The sequence below is a fragment of the Pecten maximus genome, chromosome 8 (genome assembly GCF_902652985.1).
Source record: "Pecten maximus chromosome 8, xPecMax1.1, whole genome shotgun sequence".
Lineage (NCBI taxonomy): Eukaryota > Metazoa > Mollusca > Bivalvia > Pectinida > Pectinidae > Pecten > Pecten maximus.
Genome location: NC_047022.1, coordinates 20,234,911 through 20,253,897, shown reverse-complemented (window position 1 = coordinate 20,253,897; position 18,987 = coordinate 20,234,911). Strand labels below are relative to the sequence as shown.

Sequence of the window (18,987 nt, the reverse complement as noted above, 5' to 3'; positions counted from 1 at the left end):
AAAAGTGAGGCATTGTCAAGGGAGACATTAGGAAGAAGAAAGCTGTTAAGAAAGAAGAGAAAAGATAAGATCCCAAATTTAGTCGCCTCTTACGATCATGCAATGAAGAAGCAGGTACAATTCTTACGCCCTCCATGCAGGGCAGTTCATATAAATGACACTGATCTTTGCGACCAAACATCAAATTGCAACTGACTGAAATTATGACATAAAAACGGGCACACCATGAATGTCATTTACAGCCTTTTAAACTACACGTCTTTCTTGTTGGTTTATATTGTGGCATTCTCATGCAAATGAAAATACAAAAGTTTGAACTGAGTATGACCTAGCTGAACTAAACATATGTATATATATATGCTTGCAGTGATAAAGTTTCATTTGTGTTTCAGGTGAGTCAGGCCTGGGAAAGTCCACACTGGTCAACAGCCTTTTCTTGACCGACCTCTACCCAGAAAGACATATTCACTCTGCTGCAGGTAAAGTAGTCTGTGATTGGACGATGCATATCAGCTAGTTTGTCTGATTGGTGGAATTTCACTTGATCGATCATTGATTGCGATCTTGATATATTACATATTTTTTTCTGTTTACTGCTGTTCTCATCCAACAGATTCTTAAGGTTTTCTCATAATTTCCAGTATACATATCAATCAAATTTTTGAAATGCATTTTACTTGCCGGACAGTGGACTATGACCAGATTTTGTTTAGTATTGTTTAACGTCCTATGAACAGCTATCAGATTTTGATTGAATTTCAAGTGAATTATCTGGTTTTGCAATCTATAGGAATATTTGTTAAGTGTATTTTGATAAAAAAAAGGAAAAGAAAAAAAACTACATCCCGCATTCATTCATAAATTCTGTTGGCATACAAAGCAACTTGACCTATATAAGATGTATACTGCAGTGCACCTATCATTTCATGGAGAAATGTCACACATGACCGATCCACTATCTTTTTATCTGGGTCTCTATCAGATAAAAGATGTGGCGATACGGACTGCAACACGTTTTCGTTGGTAAATCACTCTCCATTTACCATAGAAATTATATCGTATAATTCAACACAATGGATGCTATTTGAAAACACTCTCATTAAATTTCGCCAATTTTATGCTTCAAGTATCCCTACGGCAATTTGATCTCCGAAAATTGCTTCATTATATTTGAAAGAAATTGCATTAAACTCTAAATGTAAATTAAAAGATAAAATATGACACCAACATTCAACGTATATGTTCCCAAGTGCATTTATCTATGAAAAAAATTAACCATGTCTCAAATTTAAGTCCAAATGTCATTAGGAAGCCTGTTAATTTTGTCACGAAAAAACGTTTTCAGTTATTTCTTTGGAAAATATTCATTACAAGATACTGAAAAAGTGTTGCCCTTTTCAAAAATGTTTTGAAAAGAATATATTAAATAAGAAATTATCTAAGGGTTCGTTGCAGGTGCAGGTCCTGTCCAAAAGATGACTTTTTTTTAAGTATCTGTCCTATTTTCAAGAATCTTGATGAAGTGTTTTTCTTGTTTAAAACAATTCTTCATAATAGAATTTCTTTTTACAGAACATTTAAAAAGATATTTTCATCTAAAATATAAAACATGAATTAGAATATAGATTTGTCTAAAAAGTGAAATCTACATCAGTCATAAAATGAAATCTACACATGTACAGATGCTACTGAAATCTACAGAGATGCCATAAATTGAAATCTACATAAGTGTCATAGTCTGTCTACTGATAATCTCTTTCAGAATTTCTGAAAAATTTTCAGAAAGAAAAAAAAAACAAGACTGATGTCTCCCAAATGGCCGATATTTTCTGGTCTCAGATTGGTCAACATACTTACAGTATATTGCAGAAACTTGGTACCAACATCATAAGTTATGATGCTGTATCTCTCAACTACAGCGACACACTCCACACTTAAGCATTTTGTACCACTGTAGGAGTAGTTTGAGTGACTTCTATAATGATTTCTAGCTGTTTCAGAATCTGTTTTATGTGTCTCTGTCTGGTTCTGTAGGTGTTTCAGTAAATATTATTGATACTTCCAGAGAAAATCAAACAGACGGTGAAAATTGATGCATCCACAGTAGAAATAGAGGAGAGAGGAGTGAAACTCCGGCTAACAGTCGTCGACACTCCTGGATTTGGAGACTCTCTCAACTCCAGCGACTGGTGAGGGACGGCATTTGATGAATTAAAAATACAGTTTAGATATTAATTATTCATCTACAATAAAGATAAAGAAGTAGGAAAACAACCAAAAGTTGTCATACTATAAATTGTGTGAAGTAAAAACTTACTGATGCATCAGTTAATCGTTATTACCTCCCTTTACTGGTGCAAATTTGAAAGGAAGGAACATGGCCAGGCACACATACCAATAGTATATACAAGTTGAATAGTAAGCCATGTTGGTTAAAATATTGTAATACAAAGACAAAAAAATTTAAAGCAGTTTATAATAAACAAATTTCCATGTACATTTTTTGCCGAGAAAGGGTAACCAATCAGATTAGAGTAGATTTATGAGTGATGATGCCCATTGTATAATTACTATCATGGTAACCAATCAGATAACAGTAGATTTATCAGTGATAATACCCATTGTGAAATTACCTGTATATTTCTGTTGTTTCCACATTCTGTACCAATATTCTTTGTCTCTTTGGTAAGAACTTATTTTAAACTTTCAACAGAAAGCTTTGATTTGACACAGTAACAGTAATGAACTTCCCATATGTACAAATGTGCTCACAATCGGCCATGTCTGTTTTTCCTAATTTAATAGAAGAGAAACAGTTATACACTTCAACACAATATTTTCCCCAAATTCCTTATGGCTGCATAATATGGCGATATGTTATAGTACTTTGTATTGTATCGTCACTTTCCTGGCAATATAAAACCTCTTTTCAGCCTATACATATAATTATAACTTATAAAAACTCAAGACCTTAATCTCTTTTATATATAGACTTTATTTTTTATCCGACAGCTTCAAGCCAATCATTCAGTATGTTGACGACCAGTTTGAGCGATACTTACAGGACGAGAGCGGTCTCAACCGACGTCACATCATTGATAATAGAGTCCACTGCTGCTTTTATTTCATTAACCCCTCAGGTCACGGGTAAGTCAAGGTCGCACATAGGTCAAGGTCACAGGTATCTGAAGTTGAAAAAAGTAAGAGAGAAAAGTTACAATAGAAATGTTTCAAAACTCATACAGCCTCAATCAATTACGACGTTTACTGTATTACTTATAACAGCTTTATAACAGCTTTATTGCTCAAGATTAACGTTGACATAAGAGACAATGTGCAGTGAAAGATCCAGGGCGCGGGATCGTTAAAATCCCCCAAAATTTACGTTTTGCCCCCACTTGCAGAAAATATCTGGGGGCCAATTCACGCACAAATACTAGTGTGACCCGCATATGTATCAACATAGCGCGGGTACAAGATGTGTTTAATAATATTTTTAAGCGTGTTTTTATCAATCAAACGAAAAATATAGCAAGTACAATACCGTATTGGTGTCGTCTTTACAAACATACATGATTTAGGCGGAAGTCGTAATTAGAGTTACTCCCCTTGAGTCGCAAGAACACTTAAAAATTTGACGAAAACCCAAGCGCTTATGTGACTTTTAACAACTCAAACAAACATGGCGGAAGCCACCTCCACACAGAAAAAAAATATCACGTTTCTTTAGGACTCATCATCATCATCATAATGTAGAGAGTAGGCCTGATAAAAACACCGAACATAATAAAGACACAGCAGCGGACACAACAAGAAAAGAATAAGGAACATTCTGCAAAAAAAACGAAAACACGATTTCCATGTTGATATAGATCTAGTTTGATGCTCATTATACATTTAATAACATTGATTTTTGTTTGATCATTTTCAGAATGAAAAAATCTGTTAGCATATGATATTCAGTCTTTGTTTTAAAAGTTCTATTGTACCAAATAATTTGTTTTCAGCAGCTATGAAGAGCAATTATTTAATGGAAATGATGCAATAAGTCAATTCTTAAAATGTAATAGTACTTTGTGTCATTCATGTAAAGAAGTAACTTAAAAACAGATCCAATTTCAAAATTTTAACTTTTACCATAAGGTTAGTCAAGAGCCCCCATCTTTTTCAATTTGATGGGGGCATGCCCTCAGTTACACAATTTTCTGTATCCATCACTGAATGTGTATACGTGTATAACACACGTTTTGAAATAAGTGAAATAACTTCTGGGCAATAACATTACATTCAAGCATTTTACTGGTAGTCACGCACACTTGGTAGTTCGATGATTCTTTTAAAAGTTTAGTGAACAAAATGACCTAGTCAGTAGTCAAAGGGAGACAATTTGCATTAGAAATATAGTCAGTGGTCTAAGGGAGATAATTTACTTTCAGGTTTGGTCCATGGAAGGTGATAAAACTGAAAAGTTTAGATAGTCACTGAAATCACAACAATAAATTTTCTGACTGGTCGTGATGTAGAATTAATTATTTTAATTGATTTTACAATGCGTTATTTGGAATCTATTGTTCTCATGACAGATTACGCCCCCTTGATGTGTCGTTCATGAAGGCAGTTCACAATAAAGTCAACATTGTACCGGTGATCGCCAAGGCTGACACGCTCACTCTACAGGAAGTTTTCCTTCTCAAGAGAAAGGTATACTGAAGATATTGTATATATCTCTAGTTGTATAATCCTGATTTCTGATCTGAGATTTTGGCATTATCGATAGAATAGACTTTTGTTGTTATGTAATGGAAGTTTTTTAATTCATCAAAATGATGAGAAACATTTGTAGCTCATTAATGGAAGTTTCCAAATGGTAAATGGTGAAGTTGTGGAACCGGGTAAATACAAGCTGCTTCCTACCACCATTGAGAATTCCATTTCAGCTAAAGCATTACTCTAGTGAGCCCAAACTTGCATGTTGTCGGCAAAGGTGTGAAGTAATGATGACCTCTGTAACATAGAAAAAAGACAAACTTGTACCAAGCTAGACAGATTTATATCTTAGAAAAAAAAAAGATTTCAAAATCTATCTTTCCTGAACATGACCAATGATCCGTTTAAAAAGATAGTGAGGTAAAAAAAATTCACCATGACAATTTTGATGAAGGACAATTTCAAATTAAAGATTTGTCTAAAAAATTTATATCTTCCCTTTACAACTTGAAGTCTAATAACAAAAATTTCATTTGTTAGGTGATGGATCAGATAGATGAACATGGAATTAGTATCTACCCACTGCCCGACTGTGATTCAGATGAAGATGAGGACTATCGGGAACAGTGTCGCCAACTCAAGGTAACCATGGTGACCACTTTGTCACCAATGACTATGCTTCTATACTTCTAACTGAATCTTGGTATGATCTGGTGGCGAAGGGGTAACACTTTCACATTTCATCCAGACAACTGGGATTTGATTCCCTGATTGATCGTGACAAGGTATGGGGTTACGTGTCTGACCACATCATTTTCTCCGGGTACCCTAGTTTCCTCCCACTGTTAGACCCCTCACAGGCTTCAATCTGAGCCAACAAGAGTGAATTTTGCTGATTTCCGTTTGAAATAATAGAAATTGAAATATATACAGTTGTATCTGTTATAAATGACACCTCTATATAAAGAACACTTGTCTATAAAGGACAGACTCATGAGACCGACTCCTTCCAATTTACTATATAATTAACCTCTGTATAAAGGACACCTGTCTATAAAGGACACTTTTGATCTGTCCCTTTGATGTCCTTTATAGGTAAGTTTGACTGTATATATATTCAAATTGAAAGGAAAAGAAAAATGGAAATATTTAATGATATTGCAAAAATGTTTATCTTTCCCTTCCAGGAAGCAGTGCCTTTTGCTGTAATTGGGGCCAACACAGTAATCGAAGTCAAAGGTCGCAAGGTCAGAGGTCGCATGTACCCATGGGGAGTAGTAGAGGTGGAGAACCCAGAACACTGTGACTTCATCAAACTTAGAACAATGCTGATGTAAGAAAGGACTCCTGTGATTGGCCATTGAAGAAAAATTTAAACTAATTCATTCTCTGGCTTGGTTTATATTGTGATTAATTCCATATTGGAAAATAATGTTTTTAAAAGACCTGACCATATGTAGGTTTTATTGTGAAAATATATGACATATATTAGGATCCCGGGTCTTCATGGGACACAGAAAAACATTTGATTGTTATATTTCTGGTATTTGTGTGGTTTTATTTATTACAGTCTTATTGGGAAAACTTAAAAATTGTCAAGGAATATTTGTAATAGGAAGGAGTAATGAAAAATACCCTGCCCATGCTGGAGCTCGAACTATCGACCTTTCGCTCTCAAGGCAAACATCCTACCACAAGGCTAAAGGGAAATTCCCACTAGTTTGAGCTAGTAAGGTGACCTTATACTCTCTACTTTTACAAAGTACTTCAATTTACAGTTGTTGTTGGACAAGGTAATCAATTTATAAGATAGTAAAGTAGTAACAATGAAGTTCTTATTCTGTCAGCTTGAATTAATCTTAAAATCTAGAGAGAAGACTAAAGAGGAGCCATTTATGTAAATTTGTGTTAGTGATGTAAAAATAGTTTGATGGGAACTACACTACCCTAAAATAACACTAATTCTGATTTTTACTATACAGCACACATATGCAAGACTTACAGGAAGTTACACAAGAAGTGCATTACGAAAACTTCCGAGCAGAGAAACTTGCCGAGGGAGGCGGAGCTGCAGCTGCAGCCAAGAAGACAGTCAGGTATGGGCAGGGCTTGTCAGTGATGTACAGCTATATTCTCCTGATAAAATTTAGGCCAAAAAAACAAGATCAGTGCAATGTTGGAAGAATATCATGCTTGTTATCTTCATTATTTTCAAAATGTTTGCTAGCCTTATATATTCTGTATGTGTCTGTTCAAATCTTTGATGTGATTTTTATTGTTTAGACTGAAATGTTCATTCACACTTCTCAAACCTGCAAGCTTCACTGGACACTTTTTGTCTGTAGAGTCACTGTTGTTTTCTTTTATTAATTTTTCCTGTAGAACAATGATGTCTTCCTATTTTTTTCGTGTAGAACAATGATTTCTCCCTCATCTTTTCATGAAGAACAATGATTTCTCCCTCATCTTTTCATGTAGAACAATGATTTCCCCCTCATCTTTTCCTGTAGAACAATGATTTCTCCCTCATCTTTTCATGTAGAACAATGATTTCTCCCTCATCTTTTCATGTAGAACAATGATTTCTTCCTCATCTTTTCCTGTAGAACAATGATTTCCCTCTCATCTTTTCCTGTAGAATAATGATTTATCATTACTCATTTTTTTCACGTAGAACATTTATTTTTCCCTCACTAAGATAATTGTCTAACATAATATTTTTTTGCTTTTAATGTTTCATATTATCTATTGTTTATAGGTGTGTTTTTAAGACAAATTTTAACCCCACCAGTTGTGCTCTTTTTATCACATATTTCCCAAAAAAAAAAAAAAAAAAGAAGAAGGAAAAAAAAAAAAAGGAAATGGATTAAAGATTTTTAAGGGTCTGTTACAATGTATTTTCGTTTGGAACTCTTTTAAAGAAAGAGAGAAGAAGTAACACATTTTTCAAAAAACCTGATGAAAAACTAAATCTAGTGAATAAAAAGTATATCTTAGCAATTTAAAATGCGTTTATAGTCTTAAAAATGATCTTAACAAGTCAAATAAGAGTACAGTATGCTAGTATGTAAGCTGTAGTATTTTGACTTCACTGAACATTTGAACCCATAGACAAGTTTTCCAAATTAATTTTATCATCTGTAGTGTTGGATATATATATCTTAAATTTTCTGGAAATGGAGAATTTTTTTTTTATTTCAGTGGTAAAAAGAGCACGATAGTTTTGAGTTAATGTTTTGTGTGGTGAATTATAATTAATGACTAGGTTTAGACGTGTTTGATTGGCGTGCCCCATCACTGTTTATTACAGAAGGGTGCGAGGTGACGAGGTCGATGCTCAAGAGTATGTCTCATTTTCTCTCTTATGCGTGAATCTAACATGCCAACATCATCGTAAAATAGATCCCATTCTGTTACCTGTCCACACCAGATAAACAACCATTCAGAGTTTTTAACAAATTATCTCAGACAACAGATCGTAAACACAAGAAAAAATTTAAGCACAGAATTTTGAAAAGTTTTAAAGTATTTTTCTTTGGGCAATAACAAAATAAATCATTTTGAAATAATTCAAACATCAACCTATTTGACATGCTGAAGCAACCAAACTATAATAACTTTTGTTGAATACTGACTCAGTTTTTTTGACACTAGAGTGACCTATAAAATATGAGAGAAAAGAAACTGAATATTTTGAACTCCACAGAATAATAAGTTCGTGTTTCTGGTTGATTAACAGAATGAGATCTGTAGTAACTACAGCATCATCTCCATAGTTGTGTCACTCATAGTCAAAGTTTTATTTTTGGACATTCATCAAATTTGAGAATCATCTCTGAAATAAAATATGGTATATGTAGCTAGTACCGCGGTATATGTTGATATTTGGAGGGGGGGGGGGGGGGGGGGGGGGGTGGTAGAAATTAATTACTAAAGGCTTGAGTCTACACATGAATATAAAATTGGCTCCAACTTCATAAATTTAGATTGAGGAACATTTTGAAATTTATCATTGGAAAGACAGTCTGACCCACATAATTGCAAATTTTAATATCCACTTTTTGAAATTTTGACAAAATCACAATAACAATTAAGATATCTTTAGGTCAAATAATGTCTTTTGTATGACAAGACTGACAACGCTGAACTTTTTTAGTGTTATTGAGTAAAGCTTTTGACCATGTCATGTGACAGAAATATTTCTTGCATTTCATCATTTCATACCTGGCGCCATAGCACCTGCATGCTGTTTTTGATGTTCTCCAAGATTGACAAATCCCGAGACGTTACTACATAATCAAACCTAATTCATAAGAAATGTCCTGAATTGTTTTTGCAATCATTAAGAAGTTTTTATATGGAAGTGCAAGAGAAATATAAAAAATAATTCAGGACATGTAATTCATTTTAATACGATAACATGTCTCGCCATCTTACAGAATACAGTTCCCATCCCTGCCTTTATGTTATGAATGTAATTGATTTATGGAATACAGTTTTCCTGTATATGTCATGTATGTCATACATATGTCATGTATCATACAGTTTATCTGTCATACAAATATAGTTGAATGTGAATTTCCCTGTATGTTATACGAAGGTAGTCGTATTAAAATTTCCCTGTATGTTATACAAATGCATTCATATTAAATTTTCCCTATGTTATACGAATGTAGTCGTATTAAAATTTCCCTGTATGTTATACAAATGCAGTCATATTAAATTTTCCCTGTATGTTATACGAATGTAGTCATATTAAAATTTCCCTGTATGTTCAAAAATTTCCCTGTATGTTATACGAATGTAGTCGTATTAAAATTTTCCTGTATATTTCATGAAAGTATTTGTATGTAAATTCCACTATTTCATAAAAATGTTTGATATTTCATACAATGTAGTTGTATGTTATTTCATACAAATATATTGTATATTATTATTATATATTATTGTATCAAGTCATATGTAAATGTCATTAGAATGTACATTTTTTGACAGCTAGTATGTAAATTTTTCCTGTACATATTATACAAATTAAATATGATGTAGCTATAATCTAATCTTGTGTAGTTTGATTTTAATCGACCACAATTTACAACAAAGTTTCCAAATAGAAAATGATGACTCTTCAATAGATTCACATATAGACGTTTCCTGATATGTGAAATAAACACTTTATTTCAGAATTTAACATTTTCATAAAAAAGAATGCTTCAGATTATACAAATCGTCAATGGCTAATTTGCTGCCTTGTGCTTATCTATTTGAAGATTTCATTCTTAGAAAGATATTTGATAGTTTTGTAATCATGCTGACAATGCTTTCATTAACTGGAACCCGGAACTTGGATGTGTTAGCTGTGATGTAGCGCTTGTTAGCTTACTTTTCAGGTTTTGATTGATTATTGCAAACCTCCACTCGTCTGATTTTCCTGTCTTAAAAAAAAAATGCTGAAAATGCGATTTCAGCCATCAAGTCAGATATGCAGTACATGTGTATCTAAAAACAGCATATATTATTTATCACAACAGCTTCAGCCTTTCTTTAAGTTTAATTTACCTTTGTAAAGAGTATATACGGTATATAGTTTTAATCAGGGAAGGCGAAACCATGTATGCTGTACAAGAAAAACAGGGACACCATTGTTTTAAATTCAATGATTAATTTTTTTGTTGACAATTGAAAAAATATTGACCTTGTTTTTCAGTCGAGTTTCACTTATGGAGAAGCTAAGCAGGTTGATCTTGGTTCAAATCTTCTTCACTATCATTATAATTTCTGATATGCAAAAATGTACATCAATATATTGCAACAAATATAAAGATATTTTAACTTTACCCCATAAATGTATCACAACTTGGAAATATGGGGCTGTTATGCTCTTTACTTTCTCAGCTCCTTCAGTTTCAAGTTTTCAGTTACTCAATTATTTTGATATATTACATAAATCTGCCTTTGTTTGCAGGATTTTATTTAAAAAAATCAGAGTTTTCAAATATTCTGTTGCTTATTCTGGAAATATTTTCAGTCTGTTTTGCAACATTTTAGTTTATATTTTAGTTTCCTGTCCCTAGCTATCAGACTAGCTTTAGCCAATTTTAACTTTAATTTTCTGGTCTTAGCTACCAGCTAATTTAACCAGTTATAATTTAGCTACCCATTCTTAGCCTCTAGGTTAGCTTATTTAACCAATTATAATTTAGTTTCCCATTTTTAGTCTCCAGGCTAGCTTATTCATCCAATTATAATTTAGCTTCTTGTTCTTAGCCTCCAGGTTAGCTAATTTAGCCAATTATAATTTAGCTACCTGTTCTCAACCTCCAGGTTAGCTTATTTAACAAATTATAATTTAGCTACCTGTTCTTGGCCAACAGGTTAGCTGATTTAACCAATTATGATTTAGCTTCCTGTTCATAGCCTCCAGGTTAGCTAATTTTGTCAATTGTAAGCTAAGGTTCTTGTTCTTCTCTATGAGATTAGCTGAATTAGCAAATTATGATTTATGATTTCCATTCTAATAGCAACCAGATTAGCAAATTTATCTAAATATAATTTAGTTTCCTGTTTTTACATATTAGATGAGTTAATTTAGCCATGCCATTTAGCTGATTATAATTTGGGTTTGCTCTTCTTAGCCACCAGAAGCTTACTGCCGATAGCACTTAAGCTTCCTGCCAAATTTTCCATAGTGATTTAGTGTCATGGTGATTTTGTGTAATGAGTTAGCTTTAAAGCTTTTTAAGTTTACAGCAAACACTGAAATTTGTCTTTGTATGTAAACACCTTTTTCTCTTTTTTTTCCTCCCTACTTTTTGCTCCTGCTGCATTTCACGGTAAGCATGTACGACCTGTAGTATGTATGTGTGTAAACCCTACCTGTAATTCTATAACTATGTATGTGTGCCCAGCAAATCTCCGATTTATACCCATTACTACATTAATATATCTGATAAACCAATGAGTTTTAGTATCCTGATAACGTCTCGCCTTTATAGACTTTCTCGGTACTAGCAGACTCTGTAGTTGGGAGTGGAAATAAAAAGTAACAAATGAGGGAGATAAAAAATAAAATTGGGCATAATTTTTTTAAGAAATTCTATACAATATTGATTATATCACATATTACTACTTTCATGGCTTTAAAAGGGTATGCATAATTGAAGTGGGGAGGGGGGGGGGGGGGGGTCATGTCATCTTGTGTAGGCGAAATTTTATTGAAATTTGTAACCATATTTGTCTTCGTGACTTTTGAAGGGTTGTTGCGGGGAAACTGTCATGTATTTTAGAATCTTGTCTCTATAATTAATGTTTAGGACAACTCCTATAGTGAAAAATATATGGTGGCTGGATATCAGAGATTGTCAGTATAGACAGGTGGTTTGTGTGGATGGTGGTAGCTACATACTGGTCAATATAGACAGGTAGATTGTGTTGATGGTAGCTATATAGACAGGTTTTTTGTTTAGATGGTGGGAGCTACACCTCAAGATTAATTGACATAAATGTAATTTCAATTTCCATTAATATTGCATAACTACTATTTATTTTTAATATATAAATAATATTAATATAAATATTTTAAAATAAAAATTTCCTTTCATTATTAATCCAAATGAAAAAAATCAACAATAAAATGAAGGAATCTATTTGTGTTGATAGTCAAATTTTCTGCAATATTCATTGATGTTGTTGGGCCCACTGTATTAGTGGGCAGAGCTACACCATGGGGAGGAGTTAGAGGGGCGTGTCTGCAGTTGCATGATATGAATATGCATGAATGTACTTTACCCGGAATTTTACAAAGATAAAACCAGTTTGTGCTAACAAAGAGAATGTCATATTAAAACTTGTATTTGATGTAGACATGAAAAAAGATATATTTATGATTATCTCATGACTAAATTGTTTCCTTTTCCGACTGTTGTAATAATATCTAAAATATCTTGTTATTTTCACCAACCTTTGCATGTAATTATTCATAATCTGCCTCAAGAGTGTTTATTTTCTAGCACCGATTAATTTATTTTTTGGTTGAATGCATGATCACAGCACACGGTACAAAATAGTTTAATGTCCTTCCAAAGAATAGCAATTTGCATATGAATTTAATTCAATGATAGCACCAATTTCATTTAGAGTATGACTCTGATTTTATGTCTTAACTGATAATGACGGTTCAATAATGTTTTCCAACACTTCCATTTTGCTATAAGGGACTATAAACCTAGCTTTTGTACGCACTCTGCCCTGAGCACTGTTTGTTGTATAAACACCTCCTGTTTTAGGCCACTCGCTCATGATCTTGTAGCTAATTATTTCACTTGAATTCACATGGAGGAGGCTCAGATATGTGAAATACATTTTTGTCAAAAAATATATATTCAGATGCATACCTGAGATATCCTCGCACATCAGAAGAAATTTATTCCCTCACCAAAATTTTATTCCCACACCAGAAACATATTCCCACGCCAGAAATATCTTCCCACACCAGAAATATCTTCCCACACCAGAAATTTATTCCCACAACAGAAATATATTCCCACATCACACACATAAATTTTAATTTTCACAAGTACAAGTAACTGGCAAATGACTGAATAGGATCAGTAAATATCTTGAGGGAATTGGTAACTTACACTTCATCAGTATCTGTAGTAAGCTAAATTGTTTTCTTTAGTCGTATATATTTTTTGGACTGATGGATTTTACCCCTTGTTTACTTTGAAAAAATGAATTGTCCATATATTTCAATATATTTCACAGCCTTATGATTATAATGTCTTGAAAATTGTTGTTGCCTGAGGTTGGTCTGAATGACCTTGACCTTACTACTAATTTTCCTGATGACCTTGACCTAATTATGCCATACAGGATCATTGATTTGTAATAATATGGGATTCTGGTTTCTGTGTTACAGTAAACGTAGACCTGAAAGTCAAGCACAGGAACTGACAGACCGTGAGAAACAGCTGGTGGAGAAAGAAGCTGAAGTATGTCCATCTTCCTATCTTTCTCTCTGTAAAATCTATTATTTTTTTCTCCAATTCTATCTTTTAAATGTATGTTGTTCTATTAAGGATTTGATCATATTGTCTTTTTCTTCTCAATTTTGTTGCCAGTATTGTAGAGTATTGTGAAGGATTTGAATATACCATATTTATGCACAAATAGGCCCCCATATATATATTTGCATATTGACAATTCTTTACATATATGCTAATATGTTATAAATTATAGGTAAACCAAATAAAAATAACATTAAATCTGTTACCATAGCTACGCAAGATGCAGGAAATGTTGGCTCGTATGCAAGCTGAAATGGACGCTCAGAAACACGGCGGAACTCCGCAGAAAGTCCAACAGAATGGTGGGGTAAAGTCACATGATGTGTAGGCCATTCATACTCAGGTATGTCAGGATAAAACAGCCTTGGTATTTAGAGATTTGTTTAAGGAATGAAGTTATCTTTGTAACATTGATGATAATATGCATGACAATTTAATTCAAACAAATATTCCATGATTCTTTACACTCTTCAGGATTCATAAAGAAAAATGTATTTCAGTTTTCAGGATAGATTATTTAGATCCCTGACACATTTTAAACTGTTGAATTAGTTGGTAAAATAGCCACTTTTAAGAAAACAGGTTTATGTCTTCAATGCTATGCAGTTTTGACAGTTGATTGGAGGCCAATCAGAATCGATTCAACAGTATCTGTTTTCTGTTACAATTTGAATTTGATCTCCCCTTACGCAGCGGTTAACAGTTCCTGTAACATTATAACCACAAGGGTATCTGGTATCAAATGGTCTACAACTAGAAAAATAGTCACATATAATTATAGCTCGTCACTGTTGAATCCCTATAAAATATGAATATTTCTGAATATAATCTCATTTTATGGGAGATAAATGATCAAAAGTATTACATAACGGACACAAAAATGAATTATTGAAAATGAACTGTAACCTTTAAATAAAAATTCAGTGACAAATGCAGTATTTACCGAATTATTAATATAAAACTGCATCATACAGCTGTTTTATCATTCTGGGACTCGTTAGTGGTGTTAGCGCCCAAAAATGTGGATATCTGGAACGACAATCACAAAATTAATAATTCTTTCTTCTCTGAACTTTCAGCTCGAATGTAACTTCCTATCTACACAAAAATATGTACTAGTAATCCACCAGAAAACATCCTGAGGTTATTACGGAAAAATTAATGTCAAATATTTGTTTTTGCAAGTTTTATTGATAGAAATGATCATTGCAATTGTTTAAATAATATTATGTACCTAGAAATACTGTTATCAATATAACATTTAACAAATTATGTTGTTCATTACAGGGTTTAAATTTTACTCGTGGACCATCAATGTCGGACATCGGTGTAGGTGCATGTAAAGCAAGGGGCAATAACTCCAGCAGAAGGAAGCATATAGTCCGACTTCATCAGAAAACTGTATATTGTGGGGCTACAAGTTTATTTGTATCTTGACCAATAATTTTGAGCTAGCTGTGAGAATTTTTACCAGGACTTGCCTTGTAGACAATCATACTTTTTCCACTGCTGGTCTTAGATGTGTAAAGTTGCAGTCACTCAGTCAAGGGGAGATAACTCTGACTATTCCAACCAAATTAATTGCAAGTTGGTGAACTCTGTGAAATTTGTTACAGTTGAAATGAATATGTCTATGTATGATATTGTGGTCTGATGAGAATTGGGAAAAAAATCTCAGAAACACTTGAGAATATAAAATCTCAAAAAAACAACAACAAAAAAACAAAATTCCAATGCACTATGAAAATTAAAAAAAAAGAAGATAATAGTGAATTTTGTTTGAGCATTTTCAAACAGGACCATTCTTTAAAAATTTAAGGAAAATCTCTTCACATGTAAGGACTAGTCTGGAGCTGAAATTAATATTTCTTGTGTTTATATCATTTTAATGTTTGTACAGGTGACTTCAGTTGAGTATTACGGCTCCAGTCGTTAGCATTATACATTAAATATGCCAAAACATGTTCTGTACAGTCTAGCAATGTAGAATTAGGTGCTTAAAATGCTGTTTCTAGGCAAAAATTTTATTTTTGTTTTTCATTTGCTGAATGCTTAACAATCACGGACAATATCCCAACGTTAAGTTCTGTTACAGTAACCTTGATATGAAAATGAATGTTACATCCATCAATCAAATTTTGAATTTCTGTTAAGATAATCAATAATTGTATCTCAAATTTGAACTTAAATTCTTCACACAAACGAAAAAAGCATTCAGAAAAGCATATTAGGACAGATTTGAAGAAAATTGGACAAAAATATGCCTTGGAAGTTTTTTCTAAACATTCTGTAGAAAATCCCTGTCTGAGAGCAGAATTTGAATCAGTCTGTTACAGTATTGTGATGGACCAAATCAAAACATTCAATAAGATATTTTTTTTTATTTATTTAACTGATATAGAGTATATTTATATTGATGTTATCAATGATTAATAACTTGTAACAAAATATATAGTTTCCAATAGTATCTAATTGTCCCTAATAGTATTATTTTTCTTGGTTTTCAAATTCACCAAAAAAAAACCAGTTTCCATCAATCTGTGATCTTCTATGTTGAAATTCAAGCTTTGTGATTGGTTAAAATTTCACATATTCTGACCAATGGGATAAGAGGTTCAGAAAAGTGTTGGTGGATTTGTAACGAAACTGTTTGTTGTTCTAACCCTGATGTGAAGTGTTTTGTAGATAGATTAGTTGTTGTGTGGTTGTTGTTTTGTGATCAGCGTCGAAACAAACATAAATCTTGTTCAGACTTCCTCTGGTCAGGCCCTGATTCAGGCAATAAAATGTTGTTTTTTTAATTGAAATATTTTTTCTTTAAGAAATAAGGGCCAGATTTGTGAATGTTTCAAGTCACTGTGGAGAGAAGAAAAATACAGAAATCAATATTTGTGCAATAAATAAACCATATTTTTTTTTTTTTTTTGTTGGAAATATTTTCTTCCTTTTAATAATAGTCCTTAAAATGTACAAGATTTCTTCCAGATTTCTGTCCTTTGTTTTATGTATGAAACAACTGTAGATTTTGTATGGATGTTATTTTTCCCTACCAAAATTAAATTAATGTATATCGAAATTATTTTCCAAAATAAGCATTTTTACTCTCACATAAGTGCCATTTTTGATGTGTAAATGAACATTTCTTCCACTAACTGTATTTATTTGTTTACAATGTTCAATTTTTTATGAAAATCGATGGCTCTGCATTTCACTTGATTAAAAACTTTCTCAGAATAGAATATAAAATTGAATTTAAAAAAAAAAATTAAATATTTTCAAATGCACTTTGAAAAATCATTTATGATCTTGATAATTAAACATGATAAAAATATTTTAAAGTTGTCTCAAGACTTGATGAGATGTTTAACACGTGGCCACCTTAAAGATCTTTCATTTACGCATAATAAGCATGTATAAAATTTATAAACTAACACATATAAATATATATATATATACATATAGCATTAACACAGTATCGTTTCTAGCTTCTCAGCAGCCCCAATGACAGTCGTAGAATAATTTTATTTTGTTATTTTAATGCTTTGCTGTAGAAATGAAATTTCTCTTGCTTGAGGCAGAATACCAACAATTATTAGATTTGCAAAAGCTGTTCAAGCTAATTTCAGTAAAACTGGTTTGTGAAATCTTATAAATCCTGATGTTCACAATGTAAAACACTTGTATTAAAGTTGTATCCAAAAACAGACAGACCTTTTCTCAAACTTGTCTGGGCAAAAAGATATGAAAATTGAATATCTCACTTTTTATCTCCTTTGGTTAATAGTTATTACTACAAATTCTATTTGCTCAAGTAAAGGATTGCTTTTAAAGCTGTAAATATTTTCTACGCTTACCTGAAAGATTCCGATATTCCAACATATTTTAATACATTGCAGAAGTGTCAATATTTACGTATGTCCACTGTCAACACTAGGTATACATGAAGCTTTGGCACTTTGGTTTGTCAATGTTAAAGATGACTGCCTGGAGATAAAAAAAAGGCCACTCAGCTTCAAGTCAGTCCTGATTTTGAGTTTGTATCAAGATAGAGGGGACTTTCATTTTTGTAAAGAAATGATTAGATAATACATGTATTCCATGTTTAATTTGAGAAATTAACACATGCAAGTACCAGCTTTTGCCGTTAGCATTTTGTGTGAAAAAATGTTTTTGCTGAATTTTTAATGTGGGTGAATAATGCCTTATTGTGAATTTGGTTCATAATAATGATCTGTTTCAATATGTTTTATTCGCATTGAATGTCAAACACTAGAAAAGTCATGTTAAAACCAACTTTCCATTTCCTTTTTTTACTTTATGCAAAATGTCAGCATTTCCATTTGATATATGAATATATACACATTTATATATATAATAAACTTCATCTTAATGTGAAATCAAATGAAGCAAATATATTCCTACAACAAAATTGCTCCTTTCATTTATAACCATGCTATCGCTATGGCGACATCTTCAGCAAATGTGCAAGCTTAATGATGGCAGCGTAGTAAATTTTGTCATTATTTCACATCTGCAATTTAAAGTGGATATAATCCTCGTGTTGACATGTAGAGCTTAAGTCAGCGTCAACAACTTTTCTATCAGGTCAACATTTTAAAACATTTTATGTCGAATCTGTTGTCAACATTTCAATAATGAATGAAGACTTTCATATGTTGTGTATCAATACCATATAAGGAAATATGTAAATTGTGTATTACCATATAAGGAAATGTACATGTGTATTTCCATATTAGGAAATTTATTCTTTTGATAAGCTATATTCATCTTTGCTATTTGCAAAATTGTAATAAAGAAATAAATCCTAAATTTAATTATTTTCTTGTTTTGTTTTTAACCAATATAATTATGATTTAATTACAGACGTGGTAAGAGAACTCAGCCAAATAAACACAAATTCTGAATGAAAATTGGTAAAAGGACAAATAATGAAAAAAAGAAAGATAAAGATGCTTGAAAAATGTAGCAAAAGAATATGCGAAAACGTTTCAAAAGGGTTAATTGTTTTCTACTTTATTGACAATTAACGTTTCAAAAAGGTTAATTGTGGTCTACTTTATTGACAATTCCCACCCTACAAATCTAGTTCATAGCCAGATAATGTCAGTTCTCTAAAGAAGAACCAAGTTAGTGACAACTGAACCAGACATATCAATAAGCCTCCAACATAACTATACATAAAATGCAAGGAAAA

The 18,987-nt window shown here is 32.3% G+C and overlaps 1 protein-coding gene across 8 annotated transcripts in view; it reads left to right on the top strand.

Annotated features, from left to right (window-relative positions):
• The window catches only part of LOC117332717 (septin-2B-like), an 82,218-nt gene extending 63,611 nt beyond the window's left edge, over positions 1–18,607 (top strand). For 4 of the 8 annotated variants that reach the window (XM_033891733.1, XM_033891732.1, XM_033891731.1 and 1 more), the window contains 11 exons: positions 393–479; positions 2,066–2,189; positions 3,013–3,147; positions 4,584–4,701; positions 5,248–5,349; positions 5,895–6,040; positions 6,690–6,803; positions 8,018–8,050; positions 13,625–13,697; positions 13,984–14,115; positions 15,060–18,607. In XM_033891733.1, coding sequence (XP_033747624.1) covers positions 393–479; positions 2,066–2,189; positions 3,013–3,147; positions 4,584–4,701; positions 5,248–5,349; positions 5,895–6,040; positions 6,690–6,803; positions 8,018–8,050; positions 13,625–13,697; positions 13,984–14,100 — 1,049 coding nt within the window. In that variant the 3' untranslated portion in view covers positions 14,101–14,115; positions 15,060–18,607. Of the gene's footprint in view, positions 1–392; positions 480–2,065; positions 2,190–3,012; positions 3,148–4,583; positions 4,702–5,247; positions 5,350–5,894; positions 6,041–6,689; positions 6,804–8,017; positions 8,051–10,411; positions 10,442–13,624; positions 13,698–13,983; positions 14,116–15,059 lie in introns of all 8 variants that reach the window. The other 4 variants (XM_033891727.1, XM_033891728.1, XM_033891730.1 and 1 more) reach the window with 4 other exon arrangements.
• Positions 18,608–18,987: the final 380 nt, after the last annotated feature.